Source organism: Thermobia domestica, chromosome 18 (genome assembly GCF_964235325.1).
Source record: "Thermobia domestica chromosome 18, izTheDome1.hap1.1, whole genome shotgun sequence".
Classification (NCBI taxonomy): domain Eukaryota; kingdom Metazoa; phylum Arthropoda; class Insecta; order Zygentoma; family Lepismatidae; genus Thermobia; species Thermobia domestica.
In genome coordinates this window covers 134,065,669-134,084,600 of record NC_137471.1, presented here as the reverse complement: position 1 = coordinate 134,084,600, position 18,932 = coordinate 134,065,669, and the positions used below count along the sequence as shown (strand labels likewise).

General features: G+C 38.4%; 2 protein-coding genes across 6 annotated transcripts in view; one reads left to right on the top strand and one right to left on the bottom strand.

The window, feature by feature from the left end:
* LOC145676093 (adhesion G protein-coupled receptor L4-like) overlaps positions 1 to 18,932 on the bottom strand; it is a 295,890-nt gene that overhangs the window by 159,321 nt on the left and 117,637 nt on the right. For 2 of the 4 annotated variants that reach the window (XM_081746971.1, XM_081746974.1), the window contains exon 2: positions 15,002 to 15,075. The exons of 1 other annotated variant lie outside the window; for it this stretch is intronic. The gene's annotated coding sequence lies outside the window, so the exon portion shown is untranslated. Of the gene's footprint in view, positions 1 to 7,536; positions 7,602 to 15,001; positions 15,076 to 18,932 lie in introns of those variants that run through there. One more of the 4 variants, XM_081746973.1, reaches the window with a different exon arrangement.
* Positions 1 to 18,932, top strand: part of LOC145676094 (sterile alpha motif domain-containing protein 3-like) — a 105,107-nt gene that overhangs the window by 12,966 nt on the left and 73,209 nt on the right. For both annotated transcript variants that reach the window (XM_081746976.1, XM_081746977.1), the window contains exons 2-3: positions 6,714 to 6,940; positions 12,039 to 12,224. In XM_081746976.1, coding sequence (XP_081603102.1) covers positions 6,714 to 6,940; positions 12,039 to 12,224 — 413 coding nt within the window. The remainder of the gene's footprint in view (positions 1 to 6,713; positions 6,941 to 12,038; positions 12,225 to 18,932) is intronic.

Here is an 18,932-nt window from a genome sequence, read left to right as displayed (position 1 = left end):
ATTTCTTGACTGTTTACTTTCTGGACATCTATTTATCTAAACAAACAACTGAAAGTTTTAGATGGCTGAAGTTGAACGCAAGGGGCTTATATTCCATGGCTACTCTCTAGCAATAGGCCTTCTACCTTCTCCAAGATTCACCAAGCTCTAATAAATTTATCAGATGAGGAAAAAAATGTTCGGCAAATCCGATTTGTAGGCACTCTTTCCCTGCTATTCAAACGACCCCATCTTCTTGTCTCTTGGTTTATTCTCAACTCCTTTTGACTACGCGTTATTTAGAGTGGCTACACAAGGGGGGGATATTGGGGTTTAACCTTCTCTTTAAGCCAGACCTCATGAAAAAGTAAAAGAAATTCCTATTAGGAGCTAGTGGTCTACTATGCCACGCTTAGTTGCATGCATGGGGAGCATGCCCGCGACAGTTCGGTCTATTTAATGGACGGGTACCGCTAAAATGTGTCGCACCTCGCCCGTAGTTCCTCAATATACGCTATTGGTCCTCGTGCACGTAGTGCACCGTCAGAATTTGTCCCCTAATTCTGACTCTCCGAAGCGATGTAACCCCCATTCTCTGAGAGAGTGGGATACGCCCACTGCGTGGCCAGACCGAAGTCCTGAGTGCCTACCAGTAACCTACTGGTTGAGGCAGACTGCTAGCGAGTCAGTCCTACCATGCTCTGCAGGCATGGCGCCCGAGCGTTATAAGGCAAGCTCACCTCCCGCCCGTGTTCACCGTTACCCAGATTCCTGGGATTGGCTCCCACAAGCTACCGAATCCCACGGTATGACCACAGCCCGGCAGAGTCCAACCCAATTCCGGGGCCCCAGGCGATGCCCGAGGGGGCTTGTTCAATCCCGGCCCTGCCTACTTCTATCGTTCAACTGGCAACCGCCTTGTCGTGTAGAGGTACCACGCACATGTCGAGATACTCCCGTATCTCATCCCGGACCCAATGGTACGTGTTTAGTCACCATTTGAGTTTGGTGCCGGCCCATATTCCACAGAGTTTCCTCCCTTTGGCAGGATCAGAACCGTTACCCAGATTCCTGGGATTGGCCCCTCCCCCACCTCCGTTTGATCCCCCTGCAGGCAGGAGTCCAACACTCCCCCCCGGTAGGGTCGTCCGAACAATACGGGACTTCCTCTAATTACGGTAGAGGTACACCTTACATTACCAGAGCCAATGACTGATGTAGACCGTTTGCTCAAGGCAGACATTGTCATTTGGGAGCCGTGTCTCCCCTGGTAGGCCCGCCCAAACAACACGGGGCTACCTATCTTTAACGTGTTTAGGTACCACGTACACGTTCTAGCAAGGCTACTTGTCCGAATCCCAATGGTACGTGTAGGCCACCATTAGAAGGGATATCCACACCCTTCCTTCGGTAGGGTCGTCCAAACAATACGGAACTACCTCTTCTTACGGGAGAGGTTAACCGTACATTACCAGACCCAATGGCTGATGTAGACTGTATATCTTTAAAGACAATGGCCATTTGGGAGCGGCGGCTCCCCTGGTAGGGTCGTGGCTCCTGCACCCAGTTGAACGAGAAGACCTGGGACGAAGGAGTGACCCACTTCCTCAGCGCTCCTGAGGTACGAGTATGCGTTAGGATACTGGGTATCCCATCCCGCACCCAAGAGAACGCATTACACTCTCTTTGAGGGCAGTACCTACATCATCCTCCCGGTAGGGCGTAGGATCCGCCCACCCAGGGCACACCAACTACCCACTTTTTTTTTTTTTTTTTAGCGTGTTGGGGTACCACGCAGCCTTATCTCCCAGATCCAATGGCACGAGTTACTCGCCCATTTCGGAGGATAGCGAAGCCTCACCTCCGCCGGTAGATTGTTATCCTGGTTCGCACCGACAACTAAGTAATCGTTGCCAGCTCTGTGCACAGGATAGACAAGAGTGGAGCGTGTTCCCACGCTGCTCCCGACCCTATCTCCCCCTGAGGGTTGCCGAGCCACCACAAGACATGTGACCCGGGTATACGCAGGGGGTCCCTCCCCCTTTCTCAGCACGGGCTTGGGACCTTGGGCGCAATAGAGTGATAAGATTAACGATTGAACCTATTCCTTGGACGATAAATCCATATCAAAAAGCCATTATTCGCTATTTATCACCGTTTTTACTCTGTGGAGATTAATATTGCAACCGAAATTGGTACTTCTTGTCTATCATTTCCGGTTGCAATAGATAAATCAAGTCAGAGACGAAATGCATTATTGTGGTATTGAATCCATATAAAAAAAACTGTTTGTTATTATCTATTTCCATTCTTTAGAATTCTCAACTATGCTATGCATAAGTGTAGGAAATCTTATGCAACGGCTTTGTCCGTTCGTCCGTCTGTCAACAGTTATCAGAGCGAAAACAGTAAGAGATATCGAGATGCAGTTTTTTGCGATCGATTCAGTGTCCCAAGAATAGGTTCCATCTCCTACGTTAACTCTATATTCAAATCAGAAGAGCTTCAAATTTATCATTTCCGGTTTCAATGTTTATCGCCATAGAACGAAAACGATAATAGATAACGAGAAGCGGTTTCTTGCAAACGATTCAGCGTCTGTAGTGTATTCTACTTGAACATCACCATTTCTTACATTCTTGTGTTCAGTTGGTTACATTTTGTATTGTGTGGTTATTTTACAGTTTTTTTTCTTACCTCAAGTGTCTATTTTTTTTTAATATATGCTATTTTGTGCTTGTGAAAACTTCCTGTCAGCGTTCGTTCCCAAGTTGACCAAATGAAGTTGCCCTTTTCTTCTACAGATAGTGTTAATTTAATGTATAATTAAATTCCATTAGTTTGGTAATTTGATATAACCTACTGTTACTACCATGTCATATATCTATCTATCTATCTACATCTATGTCGAGCTATTTATTTCCCAACTGCGACCCCACGAAAATATAATTAGTCTTATTATTACGTGGTTTATGGTAAAATTAAAATGTATCGTATTAAGTCTAGACGTACAAACCTTCTTGTTTGCGCATACACACCGACCTCAAATCCAAAAATCGAAAATATCGAATTATTGGTATATTAATCAGTAACATTATTTAATATCGGCATTTTGATATTTGAAAGTATCAATCGATCAATTGAAAATAAAAGAAATATTTAGTTTAACGTCCCATGATTATGCACAGGCTAAAGGAGACGGTGATAAAAAAATAATGATGTGGTGGAAAGAAGAAAGTGAGACGAAACTGGAGAACTCCGAGAAAACCTACGCACACGGTGTTTGTCTATCACAAAGTTCACTTGGTGCGAGCTGAGATCGAACCAAAGACTCCACGCATCAGAGGTGAACGCTCTGCCACTGAGCCACCACGGCCTCAACAGATCAATTGAGATATTGCACATTCGCACCTCAAGGTTTCCTTATTCATAGAATTAGTTGTAGGTTTTGAAACAAGTTTTAACCAATTGATATTGTAGAAGCACAACTGAACTTTTTTCTGACTTATTAGGAGGAAGAATTGAACTGTGTATTTTCTTATTATGTTTAATGTTCTTATGGTAATCCTGCTTAAATTGTTAGTTAACAAGTAATATGTGTATTACTGACGGAAAGTATTGTCATCATAAGAAGATAAGATAGATACAATCTACTATTAGCAGCTATTATTCTGTTATTATCAGAGTTACAACAAAATGTAAGGAACAAGACCGTCTCGATGATGTTTTCGATCTAAAGTGAAGGAATTTTTAAATTGGACGAGCCGTTTGGGCTGTACACTCTTTATGCGCCCAATGTTAAATGAAAATGCAAGGGGGGGCGCGGTGGCTCAGTGGTAGAGCGTTCACCTCCAGTGCTTGGGGTCCCTGGTTCGATCCCAGCTCGCGCCGTGTGGATTTTGTGGTGGACAAACACCGTGCTCGCTGGTTTTCTCGGGGTTCTCCCGTTTCCTCCCACTTCCTTCATTTCATTCATCTCTCATCATCACCGTCTCCTTTAGCCAAACCGGCATAACCGTGGGTCGTAAAACTCAAAAATTTCATTTCAATTTTCTCAAAAATTACTCATGAAAATTTATCTTCATGCATGCCATTTTCTTCACCTTTGTACTATCTATCGATTGATATACCGTATATGTCTAATATTTTTTAATAATATAGGTACTTAATCAATAATTAAAGTTCAAGAGATAATTCGGGCTATATCATATTGTCTTGTGTGCAATCGATTTGCTACTGTCATAATACAATAAAACCTGTCTTCAACGAATCTTTTATTAAACGGAAACTTGGGTTAAGCGGAAATATTTCACGGTTGTATGAATTTACTGCCGAAAATCGTGTTAAATTTCCTTCATTAAACGAAAACTGTGTTACGCGGACAACAGAAATCATAATAAATCTTTTAACGGAAAATTTCGTGTTTCGGTGTGCAGGATTTAGAAAGTTTTTAGACATCCTATGAGAGGTTAGATATATTTAAAGCAAAACAGACTGTGATGTGCAAACCGAAGCATACACGATGAATTATACATGCTTCGGTTGAAAATTATACAGAAAGTCTGAAAGGAGAAGAGGAGGTGGAGGAAGAAGAGAAATAAGACATTGAGTTGGAAGGAGAGTGTAAACCAAAGACGTATCAACATTCTGTCAAAAGTTTAAAAGAGCTACAACATTTACCTTACGTCAAAATGACACTGATATGCTTAGCGTGCTTTCTCAGGCTAAAGTCTTTGTGGAAAGTTGGGCATACAAGCAGCGATGTATGTGTACAAAAAACCCTCCTTGACTATTGAAAAAAATTAAGTTAACATGTGTCCAGTACTTTTTTCAGTTCATTGTAAGTTTTGTGTGTATTAATTCGTAGTAGAAATAAATAGTGGAAATTTACTAAGGTACGTACAGCGTCTTAATTTGTCTCAGTATGTCTATTATATGCATGCATTTTTTTTTTTGCATGGGTCTACATCCATTAACCGGAGACCTATCTTTAACTGAAATTTTTGACGAGTCCCGTTCAATTCCGTTAAAGACAAGTTTTACTGTATAGAGTTTGATGACTTACACATCAGTATTAGTTTTAGTTTTATCTAAATAGACGGCGTGGTAATTGTAAACAACATAAGTTTCTAGGTTTAGAAAAGAATAGTTTTTTCTCGAGAACTACGCATAAGAAATTAAGAATATAAACTTAGAACGTTTTATTCAGGTCAGTGAGATCTATCAAATACACACATCTCATTTTATCTTTGTACATTTTTTCAGTTACACGCTAATAACATTGTAGAATTTATGTACAGATATATTATGTATGTATGTGCGAGGAGCAGTCAAAAGGTTTCCTGAATGCTGTTGTAATTTTGGCATTTGTAATACAATCACAGTGAATTTTGTGCAGTACAGTCATTAGGTTGCCTAATTATGAAATTGACAAGTGTGGACAGGTCATAACAGGCAGGTACGAGTAGTGCAGCTGAACGTAAGAGTGTATCAGTGTTGCCAATTTGGGGGGAAAGTCGCTGAATCTAGGGAATTCGACTTACAGGATAGCGACAAAAACAATTTTTTTTTCGATTAGCGACTTTTTTTCTTGGTGATTTTTGAATGACAATTTGGCGACTTAATTACAAATCTACCGACTTTTGTGCTCCGAACAACTTGTCCTATAATCAAGTACTATTAGCTCGAATCAGTTCAGGTATAATGTTATTTATCCTTTTGCTTATTTGAACCAGCTCCGGTATTAACAATCTGGAAAAGTTAATAGCATTTATCTCCATATTCCCGGTTTGATTGCTTTTATCTCTTATCCTCTAACGAAGACCAGCTCCAGCCTTTAATGTCCTTTAGTTTGTAGAGCTACCGTTTAGAGACACAAATAATACAGTACCGATAGTAGTTAATTATCTGTAGAAGCGTGAGTGAAAAAGAATAGGATGTAAGATTTTTTCTGTATAGATTTTTACTTTTGTTCATTTTTAAAACTCATTTTTGATTTCGTTCAAGTGAAATTGATCATAAAGCAAAGAGATACATATTGCACTAAAAGTAAAATTATTGTTTGTTACATATGATTCATCTATTTTTACGTATATGTTTTTGTAGCGTAAATAGTATTATCCCTTGAATTGATCACATATCTGACATTTATATATATATATATATATATATATATATATATATATATATATATATATATATATATATATATATATCCCATTTAGCGACTTTTTGCATCAACTTGGTTGGCAACACTGCAGTGTGTAGAGATCAGTTGGCGCAATTTCACAGATCGAGCTACGCGCAAACATCAAGTTCATGTGCAAATGGGGAAAATCTTATTCAGAGCGTTTGATAGTCTTAAAAAAAATAGTTTAGCATTATCAGATGTTTGGCTCTTTCCAAAGCTAAGAATGGACCTTTTCTGTTTCGCCAACATAGAAGAAATGAAATTAACGCGACGGCTGAACTTTGGAAGATACCAAAAGAGTCCTTTCGTCGGTGTTTCCACCAATCACAGGAGCGGTAGAACAAGTGTGTGTGTGTGTGTAGGTGTGTGTGTGTGTGTGTGTGTTCCGGAGGTACCATCTTTGAAGGCGATTAAGTGTGCTTATATTGTGGTAATAAAGAGCTAATTACGGGAACTTTATGACTGCCCCTCGTATGACTAAATAAAGTATATGAAGTTAAGAGAAAAATGAACCTGCATTTTATTAATGATGTACGCATATTAGTTACAGGTCAAAAGATTTCACGTAACACTGAACGAGAGAAAGAAAGTGATTGTGTCTACCAATAGAACCCAGGACGCCATTCTCAATGTGAAGAAGACATTTAATCTTCCAATAGATACTTTACTTCATCTTCAGGTTTGGAATAACGAATATGAAGACTGGGTTGATGTTGATGAGGAATTTATTCCTGATTATTTTCGCAAGTTCAAAGCTGTGATTAGTGAAAGGTAAGTTTGGATATGTTTCGAGTGGAGAAATCGATATACAGTTCTTGTTGTATAAACTCAATATGTTGTGGCTTCAAAATTCTAAACATTTTATAATTCTGACAACTTGTAGGCATGTGTTTTAGACGTACATAGAGGACACGTTAAATAGACGACTGAAAGATAGTTAACGTAACGTTTCGAGGCTATTGTAACGTTCATATGACATTAATGGATATTTATTACATGCCTGCTCAGTTAGAAGACGTTTTAACTGTCTTGAGAAATGGAGCATCAAAATTCAGATATTTATGTTTCTGTAGTTCTGAAATCAGGAGCGGATCCCCAGAAGAAGAATCTTTCTTATAAATAAAACCCATCCCAGGATTTGGAGCTCTTAAAAGTGGCTCTAAGTAGCAGTATTACAACCCACCGCCGATGGCATATTTTGATATTGTTAAGAGTTTTCCCACTTCCGTACATGTTTAATAACTGACACTGTTTCTGTGCATTTTAAATAAAGTTTGAGCAGACGATGATATGGAATTGCACGCTCAAGGAAATACAGAAAGATGCATACATGCTTTTCATACTGTTGTAAGTTTTTTTCGACCCACCTCTTCACATCAAAGGGATATAGAAGTCGGCTTTTGTAAAGTCTTCGTCGAACTTATATATGGATCTTCAATGATCTTGGTATATGTGCAGTAGGCCGTTTACCGTTGTTACCACCACCTATAAGTAGTATAATGCTTTCTGTATATATATATATATATATATATATATATATATATATATATATATATATATATATATATATATATATATATATATATATATATATAAGATTTATAGTTTATGACAACTTATGAATATATGAAAGTGCAACCAAATATCATCTAACATCTTTTGAAACATCAAAACTACCCAAAACTTTTTTTTTTGTCAAGCTGCATATATATACTTTCTTCTTTTACCTTGCAAGTTGAGATACTTTCTGTCGTAAGCATTGTCACTTGTCCTGACTTCTAATTTGAGAAAACGGACTAATTCGATGACATGAGGATTTTGCTTGTTTAGAAGAGTATTTAACCTGTTATCCCAATCCTCTGCGGGATTATATGTTCTTTGGCGTTTTTTATGACAGTTCCACACGCTTATTGGGACTGTAGAATTTTCTAGCTACTGGTCAACGAAATATCCATAGAACTGCTCAAGCTTAGGGATGTCTTCTTGAATAAATAGTCCCCCATTCCTAACGGAAGAAAAGCTAATGATGCAAACATTGGAATCTGAAGTCTTATATTATCATTGTTTTTGTAGTCTGTAACCAAGACCAAATCCTGTATATTACGCCAAAGACACTGGTTAAAGTGAAAATTGCACACACTTATGGAAACTGAAGGGAAAATTGTCCTAAAAGAATCTAGAATCTATTACTGCTTCCTTGAAGCCTACGATTGCAACTTCAGTATTCCAATTCAGGACTTCAACCTTTCATATATATGCTTTTTCTTCTTCGGAAGAAGGCTACAAACCACTGGAATCACATGAGTTTCCTCTATTAAACTTCCAATATCTGCATGAATTACAAAAATATGGGAGAAAAGTTTGTTGTAGCTCTTAAACGTGCCGTCAATAAAGAAGGTCGTGCTGGTCTGCTAGGCAGTCTACAAAACGAAACTATTCAAGGATTCTTATTCGCTGTGGCTGCTACTCGAAACGAAAACTTTAGATTTCATATCCTCCTCTGCTCAAAAACTAACTAATATTCACAGAAATAGTGCCAGCTATTGAACCTGTACGGAAATGGGAATTCTTACCTCGCTTTTAAATCTTGACATTTCACTGCATCTGGCACTTGTACGCAACTGGGAAGAATTTTGACATGTACGCAAATGGAAATGTACGCAAGTGGAAGGACACCTTAGGATCACGTAAGTGGACTTATAATGTAACCTTGTCCGTCTGTTATTCCACACGATAACCTTGAATGGGAGGACAGTTTTGAATTCTTTTCTCGAAATTGATAACTAATTATTTCGACAGAGTTCTTTAATAGTCAGACTGTTAGCATTGTAACGAGTAACAATGACTTATGTCCGTTAGTCCATATAATAATTCTGGAGCAAAAGGAAATTTACGATTTTTTTTTTTTTCAGTAGGTAGCTAGTTGTCTCAACTGAGTTCGTTAGCAGATAGCTAAGGCTGTCTCGACTAAGTTCGTTAGGACTTCTTCTTTTATATATGGAGATAGGAGCAGTGTACTGGGACGTCACAGACCATCCACTTGAAGCTGACTAGGTTAGCCCTTTGTATAACCATTATAAAGGATTCACTCTATCGAAGTACTAATGTTACAGAGATCTTAGTATCGACAATATTTACAAAGAAATAGTACAGTGATCAATAGAAATGAACGTAGGATTAAGTTAGTGGTGGATTCATTCCCTATTTTTAGCCCTTCTCACTTGTATAGTAGCTAGTGCATGCGTCTTTGGCGGAAGTGGTTCTCAGTTCGATTCCCGGTGGATGTGAATTAACAAATTGAACAAATTAAAGTGGTTTTATCTTAAATTGTAAGTTCACGCCTCATATAACTTCGGTGGTGAAGAGGAACGCTGGGATCTTTTTAAAAACTCATTGATTTCATTTGGGTCTAGAATTTCTAACTGAAGTTCTATTTTCATGCAGTTTGTGGCAAATGATCAAGGCAGGATGGGAGATTTATGAGACTATATTTACTGTTTTAAATTCATCCCGGGTAATATCGGCCACGCCTGAAGAATAACGGCAAATATTCGCCAATGTATCTTACAATTAGAATGAGGTGCGGAGGTTTGATTTTTCTCCGTTAGATGGCAACCTCGCCAAGATCAACAAGAAAGAGAAAACTGGAACGTTGAATTGGACATTGTTGTGCTGTACAGTTGTGTGCTAATGCAATGTTGCCAGATCTACTGATTTTGCAGGAGATCTCCTGCTTTCTCTCCGTTCTACTGATCTACTGCAAAAGAAAATGAAAAGTGAACAATCTCCTGCTTTTTCCTTACTTCGAGAAGTTGAAGAAATATATTATTATTAATATTGAATTTTCAATATTTCCTCACATAAAAAGATGAAATTTCTCTGTTATAATACACAAAGCTTTGTAGAGCATATAGATATAGAGCTTTACTGTATATAATGTAAATCCAAAGAATACAACTGTAGGTCATCTTCTATATGCGTTATGGTTAGTGTTTTTACGACTTTCTGTAAGATTTGCAAGTAAGTGTTGTTTAGATTGGGACTTGGGTTGGAAGAGTGGCTTAGATCATTTCTACACGATCGTCAGCAAGAAATCGTCTTACGCCGCGATCACGTATGACTGTACCATACAGCTACGTTATCGCTACGTGCATGAAAAGATATTTTCCCACTCCACTTTGCTCTTTCACTACGTTTTACTTCACACACGTATGTATCAAATAATATTAATATAAATCGGGACTTTTCCCTTTCATTTGCTCAACGTAGTTAATCGGAAATGAATTCTGGACTGCTTGTTTTGACTACTGCGCCCTTAATAATGGCAAATTTTATTGCCCCTCCCGGATTTACATTCAAACGCCACCACTGTATGTGTCTACTGCTTTCTCCTGTTTTTTATCTTCGAATATCCTGCTTTTCTAACTGACTGGTCTAGCAACACTGTGCTAATGTGTTATTGTGATCAGAACACAGTAAGAATGGTGTACTGTTTGGAGCAATGGGTGTTTATCGTTAAAAGTTTTTAGACAACGGAATCTGTTGTTACTACGCAAAGGATATTTAGAAACTTTTTTTTTTTTTTTTTTCACGTTCTGCCCCAGACAGTGCAAGAGATATTTTTGATTTGGATAATTTATAGGTAATTTTAGATTAACTAAATCATTATTTTTCTTATAACAGAGACTCGTTTTCTCTTGGTTGGTTTTGGACTTAAATTTCATTATTATTTTAGATGAGAAATGGAATTCCATTTGTTTGACGCTCTAGGAACAACAGGATAGCAGATATCATCCTGGAAATGTATAAACCCCGCTAAGTTAAATTTTGATGGTTATCGTTTCCTACGGGAAACGCATTGTACGGAAAATACAAAATATGGTTGTAGCAACCACAGGAATTTTGTCATCATCGATAGTGGATAATCAAATTAAGAAAAATAGGAAAAATAATGAAATCCGGAAAACGGATATTCTTCCTATCTCTACGTCGCTATGCCATCCTACTCAAGTTCATAACCAATCACAAATAAACATGTCAAAGGAATCACAATAAACTCCGCCTAATCATACTATTCGATCCCCCCCCCCTTTCTTACCATTTACATCAATTAACATTGTGTGATTGTATGTTCCGGCCAACACCCTATCCGAAAAATATATAAGAGAAATTTACAAAATTCGAGAGCCAGTCTTCAACTACCAGCAGCCGAGGTTGATCTTCGTGGGATGTCACCTTATAGGAGGTAAATATGTCTTTGACTTTGTCATTGACTAAGTTGCTATAATCGTAACTTCTTTTCCCCCAGACAACCTAAAAAAAAATCGTTTCAACAGCAACACAATATTGTTGCTAGTGATTAAGTTGGAAGAAACAAGATCGCTTCTGAGTGAGACACAGAGACATCGAACCCCGCAGGTAGATGCCAGTTATCGACTCCTTAGGTCACCAAATAAATCTCTCCATCGTTTGTCGCAAGAAACCAGCTATAGCTATTCAACATGTTTATGGATGTTACCACTTACCGCTTCAAAATTCCAAAACCTCATTCTAATTGTAAAGTACACTGGTGAATATTTGTTGTTTTTCTTGAAGCGTGGCCGATATTAACCGAGATGAATTTAAATCAGTAAACATCGTTCCGTAAATCTCCCATTTTTTTGACCATTTGCCATAAACCGCATGAAAATTGGACTTCAGTTAGAAATTCTAGATCCAAATGAAATCCATGAGTTTAAACAAAAACACCCTGTATGTAGTAAAACATTCTTTAAAACATGGAATGGAATTAATTACCCTATATCGTTCAATTCTCATTATATTTACTACATGCTATGCACATTTTTACCTTGTTTACTTTTCATTTCAGCTTTATCAAGGGATTTGCTATTAACTCCCTTATTGAAGAAAAGTCTTCAACTTTTGTGCCTATAAATACTATAGAAAACAAAGTACTAGGAGCTGAAGATGGTGAAAATACATTGAGTGATGCCAGAGAAATTATATCGAAAGATACGAGTCCAAGCTCCTCATCGGAAAGTGCAGGTGATGAAAGGTGTGTATTTTTGTAAAATAATTCGTTATTATTATTATTATTATTATTATTATTATTATTATTATTATTATTATTATTATTATTATTATTATTATTTGTAACATTTGTACCTCCCGTCAGAATTTAAAGATTGCTTTCAAAGTGAAAAATCAGTAGAGGTTCCCAAAGCTTGGGCCGGGGAGAGGACCTGTTCGGAAGACAGGGAAAGTAGAATTCGCTCCCATTGCCGATGTGATTTTCTCATTATAGAGCTCTGCAGCCTCCACTGTTCTTGTCTGTATATACCTACTGTGTGCGCAATGAAAGGTGGCTTCTGACAGTTGTGTAGAGCATGTGGAGTATTGGAGGCGCTGTTGCAGCAACAGAGACAGTACCTCTGGCGACAAACTTAAGACGTTTAACAGATCGTCTCAACTATCGGCAACAGCGCGGTCAGTGACCTTCGTTGCCTAGAAACAGCGTGGAAGAATAGTCCTGTGATTGGCGAACAATCCTCCCTCTGGTTTTGTTTACAACATGTGCAGCTATATGTCTGAGGCCACCTTTCAGTAATTCCATAATATACAGATTCCTCACATCAAAATAAGAAAAAAAGTTCATGTGGACCTGTGCTCAAAAGTCGATACTTTCGGAGTTATAAGGTGCTAAAAGCGTGAAACAAGTGAACTTAAAAAGTCCATAGCTCCATTACTATGGGACCTATCGTAGTCGGGTCAAGACATCACTGAAGAACTGGTATGTGAACCACCAAAATATTCATGTTTAAGAATGCTCCAGTACTTGCACACCATTTTTAAGATATGTAGGTGGAGAGTGATCAAGTACTCCCAAATAGCCTCTCTAAAAATGATTGTGTAAGTACCAGAGGTTCTGAAAGATGGATATTTAGATAGTTCACATACCAGTTCCTCAGTGATGTCTTGACTTGGCTACTATCCGTTCTATAGTAGTGGAACTATGGACCTTTTGACGTTTCCCACCTACTATGCACTTCCGACCACAGGTCCATATAAACTTTTTCTCATTTTGATGTAAGGGATCTATGCCCAAAATATTGCGATAAATTTTTGGAACACCCTGTATTGTAGATCCTAGAAACATATCATAATGTGAGAGCACCTCTGTGGCTAAGCGGTTAGCGTACGCGCCTCTCGCGTGGCAGACCCAGGTTCGATTCCCGACGGGAGCTCCTGTGGTTCGGATTCCACGTTAATCAGTAGGTTCACGTCTCATATAGACTCGCTGCTGAACAGGACATTAAACTCAGAATCTACTCATATCACAATGTGTTTAAAAATTGCTTGAGAATGTGGCCTGGATAAGGTTGGCAGTTGCTCAGAGCTGTAAGTTTCAATATATATAGATGATTATCAAAATAATGGAAACATTGAAGAAAAACGAAATTTGAACGACATGGGACCACTGTTAAATCTGCAAAATAGCTCTTATTCATAGTGGAATTGAAGCATATAAGTTACAAATGTCTGCAGAGTAATATTGTATTATTCGTTGAGCGCTCAATTCCATCAAAGAGATTGTAGGAATATCTCTGCTTAGCACTCTGAGCTCCAGAACAGACAACAGATTTCCAATAATGCTGAGATCTGTGGATTTGGGTGTGCCAGGGGAGACTTATTCACTACAATGATCATGAAAGTACGCATTAACCATTCTGGGATTTTTAAGGTAAATTTTAGCCTTTCAATCAAGCAACTACTACATTGTCACTATTTATTCTAGGATTTTGGTTCCTACCTCATTCTCTTCAGGATAAACGAACTTCCAAACGGTACCATTCATATATCCGTATCACATACTTTAAAAAAATAAAAAAATGGGTATTTTTCTCAAAAATCTCTATTTCAAAAGTTTAGGTCCCTCTGGACAGGTCCTGTGTAACATGGAGGGAATGAAGAAGAAAGGCTGCAACACGTGTGTCCTGTCTGATGGTGATATCGACGACATATATATGTGTTATTGTATCGCATAAAACCTTTTAGACAGCATTTGCGAAAGAACTCTTGAAGATCAAACAAATGACGTCATGGCCCTAACCAACTAGACAACCTCCTTCCCAAAACTCATGTAACCTGTTTGGCAGTGGATTTACTACTGAACAATAAAAAATCCAGCAGTAATATATGTTAAATGAGCGTTTTAAAACAATACACACCTATGATGGTGCACATATATATACACATCTTAAATCCCGAAAGGGTTAGCAAGCAGCTTCAGCACTTTGAATTGTCACATTGTCACATTAGAAAAGTGCATCATTGGCTGGAAACATCTTGGCCATAACGTAAAATGCCCATATGATCACCGGTAGTAATACACTCCATAACCTTAACCACAGGATCTGCGGCCAAAAACTTGCAGTCCACATAATCACAGAGCCTCCTTGGTCTCTTGGGAACTCAGTGAGATATCTCATTTTGGATCACAACCATCTGCCCGTTTGAATACCTATATATACCTTTGTCCTATCATACCTAACGTACTGCAGACAATCACCTAAGGCAGTATCCAATATCGGCCAGTTGCTGAACATTGATTTTCAGTGTTAACCACCTCATACTTCTTACGTGTTGCAAATTACAGGTGTTTCTATTATTTTCAGAACCATCTGTATATTTATAAGTAATGCACGTAAATTAGTTGAATTTAGAGGAACCACAGCAAGGATGAAATTTTTACAATGGTGTTATCTGAAATATTATTTGTTATCTAGGTATTATTAGCAATAAAGAAAGTGTTGCAATCTTATAAGAACTTACCAAAAGAGCATCGGAAAGAGGAGGTATGAGCTGAGTGAGGTAGGCTGTAAATCCCATAATCCAGCTATGCAGATCTGGAAAATAACAATTAAAATTTTAACGATTTAAACTACCAATGAAAGTTAACTTTTTTATTACTTAATATAAATTGTTAAAATCTTGCATTGATTAAATTGATACTTGTTAAAAATTGATCAAAGCTAAATTAATACTTATTTTTTTTTTATAGAATCCCACAAGTAGTAAAATAATTGTTTATTTTCCCTTTCTATTTGATTTGTATTGGACCTGGGGTACGCATATCCATAGGGGTACGCATATCAACAGAGGTACGCGAAGATTTCGTAGGATTACGTAAAATTTAAAATACGAGGGAGGATCACAAAGTAAGGTTACAAGGCTGATATTTCTGGAGTTTTGTCTGTTACAGAGCAATGAGGAATGTGTGGTAATTTTAATAAATGCAGTTGGCAACTGTGCAGAGTTTCAACCACGCGTAGCGCTAATTATCTACGGTGCTAGTTATAAGTAAACACAAATGGGACACATTTGGAAAGCTGGTTTCGCGAAGAAATTCGTCTAAAAGGCGAAACATGTAACCACGACTGAAATTCACTGGCAGCTGGAAGAGGTTTTCGGAGAGAGACTAATGTCTCGTTAGAATGTCGTAGAATGATTTCGAAAGTTTATGGCTGGTAGAGAAAACGTCCCCGACGAGGACACTAGCATATAATTCAGAAGACCATCATGCTGTTCAAGCACTTTTGCTCGGACATCATCTACTACCCTCCCCACAACCCGGATCTCGCTTCAAGCGACTTTCACCTGTTCCCGCATTTGAAGGAGCACCTAGGAGCTCTTCGCTTCGTTTCAGACGAGAAGGCGAAACACTTCGTGACAAAGTAGCTGAACACACAAGACAGGACTTTTCACAGGAAGAAATCTTCAAACTCATCCCACGATGTGGGTGCCTCAAGCGATATAGAGACAATGTCGGAAAATAACCTAATGTATGTACTATCTGTTGGCTCTACTGTATGTTGGCTATATTAATATGTGCAATAATAAGTGGACCCCTACATTTCACTGCAGGCTTTGTAAACTTAAGGGGCCGCGGTGACTCAGTGCTCGAGGATTCACCTGTGGTGCATTGGGTCTCTGGCTTAATCCCAGCTCGCGCCAAGTGAACTTTGTGGTGCACAATCACCGTGTGCGTTTGTTTTGTCTCGATTCTCCCGTTTCCTCCCACTTTCTTCATTCCACTATTTCATTCATGTCTCATCGTCACCTTCTCCTTTAGCCTACCCGGCATAATAGTGTGAGATAAAACTTAAAGGTTTCATTGTTTTGTAAACTTACTTTCTAATCATTCCTCGTAACTGGCATTTAGCTACAAATCGAGGAAGTGGTGTGCCGAATACAAGTTCAACCATCTGGTTAACAGCTCAGAAACGTTTGAACTTATAATATAATGTCTGTTGTATACTAACTGTAATATAGTTCTACCAAAGTTATAGCACGATTCTCCTGTTTCTAGTAAAGCCGAGATATTTAATTAAAAATTAATTCTGCAGCAGGGGCGAATCCAGGGGGGAGATCGAGGCAATCGCCCCCTCCAGAGGAGGAAACTTTATTTTGTATATAAATAAAATCCATCCCAGAGTTTGGAGCTCTTAAAGGTAGCTTTAAGTAACAGTATTACAACCCACTGCCCCCCGAAAAGTCCGTCCTGGATCCGCCCCTGTTCTGCAGTTTATTTTTTATGCAAAAACCTTAAATATGAATTAAGAATAACTTAAACCTGGGGACAGGCATACACGCTTCAATGGAGAAGTATCATTAGCAATATGTGAACGTAGTTTGTATGTAATTGTTCTATAGCTAAGACCAACTAAAAATATTATTACTATTTTAAATACGGGAATAAGTTTCATTATTATGTTGCCATAAGCAAAGTTAAACATGATGTATCTTCACACAATTCCTTGTCATTTAAACACACAACATTAGTGGAAGCGGCGAAAAATAGTAACTGTTTAAGGTAGTTATAATGTTTGAAGCTGCCGTAGTTTCCTTGTTCACATATGTAGCGGCTCAAATCTATCTTCAACATTGAGGGGGGGAAGGGGACGGATAAGACCGTTCCCATAATTTTTTTAAGCGATGTTCAAAATATTTATGAAGTTAAAAAACAATACTGTGGAGGATCAGGGGAGCAGAATTGTTTTCAACATTGGAAGGCGAGCAGATTTGAGGTTTATTCTGAGGGGACATCAATTTCATCTCGCTTTCCCTTGTGGCAATCGTACACAAATCATCACATTTCTTCTCCCCCCCCCCCGAAAAAAAAATTCAGATCGAATTGGAGGGACAGTCTCCCTCAGTTTCAAGATCGGAGGAGACACGCGGGATTTGTGCCAGTGCACATAAACCATTCTTGGAAGAAATCGTCAAGCATCTTTACCAAAGATGGAATTCGTCAAATCCATGATCCACTAGATCTGGTGACATGAACAGCCATTTTACCCGTTGTGACCTGGACAGATTCCTGATTCTATGTGACCCACAAATACTTGGAGACCAGAACGGCGAATCTGTCAAAGTGATTCTAATAAGCATAATTCTTTTATAACTTTTCTCGCCAAGTTTATAATTTTTCTCTCCCTTTTGCGAATATACGAGGGTATTGTCAAATATTTCCGACCTGACACGGAAATATCACGTCATTTGTAATAATCCTTTCCTGACATATAATGTCATCTATAAAAGGAATATTGTGTAGATTCCAACTGTCTAACTCCGTCAGTTCGTTAGAGGCAGGAATTTGAATTAGTCACTTAGTCCGCACGGCTGTTATCACTAACCATACAGTTCAGGTTTAGCACTGCAGCCTTGGCAACTACAGCTGTATGAACTGGAGCATTATCATGCTGCGAACTCGATGCACAGTGATTCATTCAGTGGACAGTCTCCAACAAATTGATGCAGCTAAGCAGTTGGAACTGATACATTATTTCTTCCATAGATGGCACTATATCCTATGGCCGGCCTATTAGAAATGGCGGTATATTTCACTGTCAGGACGGAAATTTCTTGGAAATTCCCTTGTTTGTGGGCAAATTATAATTCATTGTAGAGTATGCCTTTCGTGACCTGTTAGCATAGAAGACCGTGAATCAATTCCTGATAGGAATACATGCCACTTCAAGTTGTAAGTCCGCATCTTAAGGGTCTTCACTACAGCGAAATTAAACTACCGCTAATTTTAGAGTTTTTCCGTAATATCTTCAAAAGAAATAAAAACATTGGAAAAGCAGAAACGTAGTGAACTAGATAATACGATTTTGCATATGATACCTTTACCATAGTTAATCTATCTGCTTTTGGTGTGCCGCTATTTACAGAACCCGCAAAAAGTGCTAAATCTATCTACAGTTGCAAATCGAAATACGATAGATGAATTGTGATAATGGTATCACATGCAAAGTAGTATTGTCTAGTTCACTACGTTTCTGCTTTTCGAATATTTTTATTTGTTTTGAAGATATTACAGAGAAACTCTAAATTTAGCGGTAATTTAATTTCACTGTAGTGAAGATCCTTTATGAGATTGACTCTACAAGATAAAACTTCGAACAACTACATTAAAAGCGGTTAGCGTACGTGCCTATGGCGTGGGAGACCCGGGTTCGATTCCCGGCGAGAGCTCATGTGGTTCGAATTCCACGTTAATCAGTAGGTCCACGTCTCATATAGCCTCTCTGCTGAACGGGACGTTAAACTCAAAATCAATTCAACTCACCTACATTAAATGAACCGTGATTAAAACATAATGTCACACCGAGAATCGAAGAGTGAATATTTAAACTTGAGTAATGGAGTTCATTATTTATTCATTATTACATTTTGCAAAAATATAGAGTTGATATTG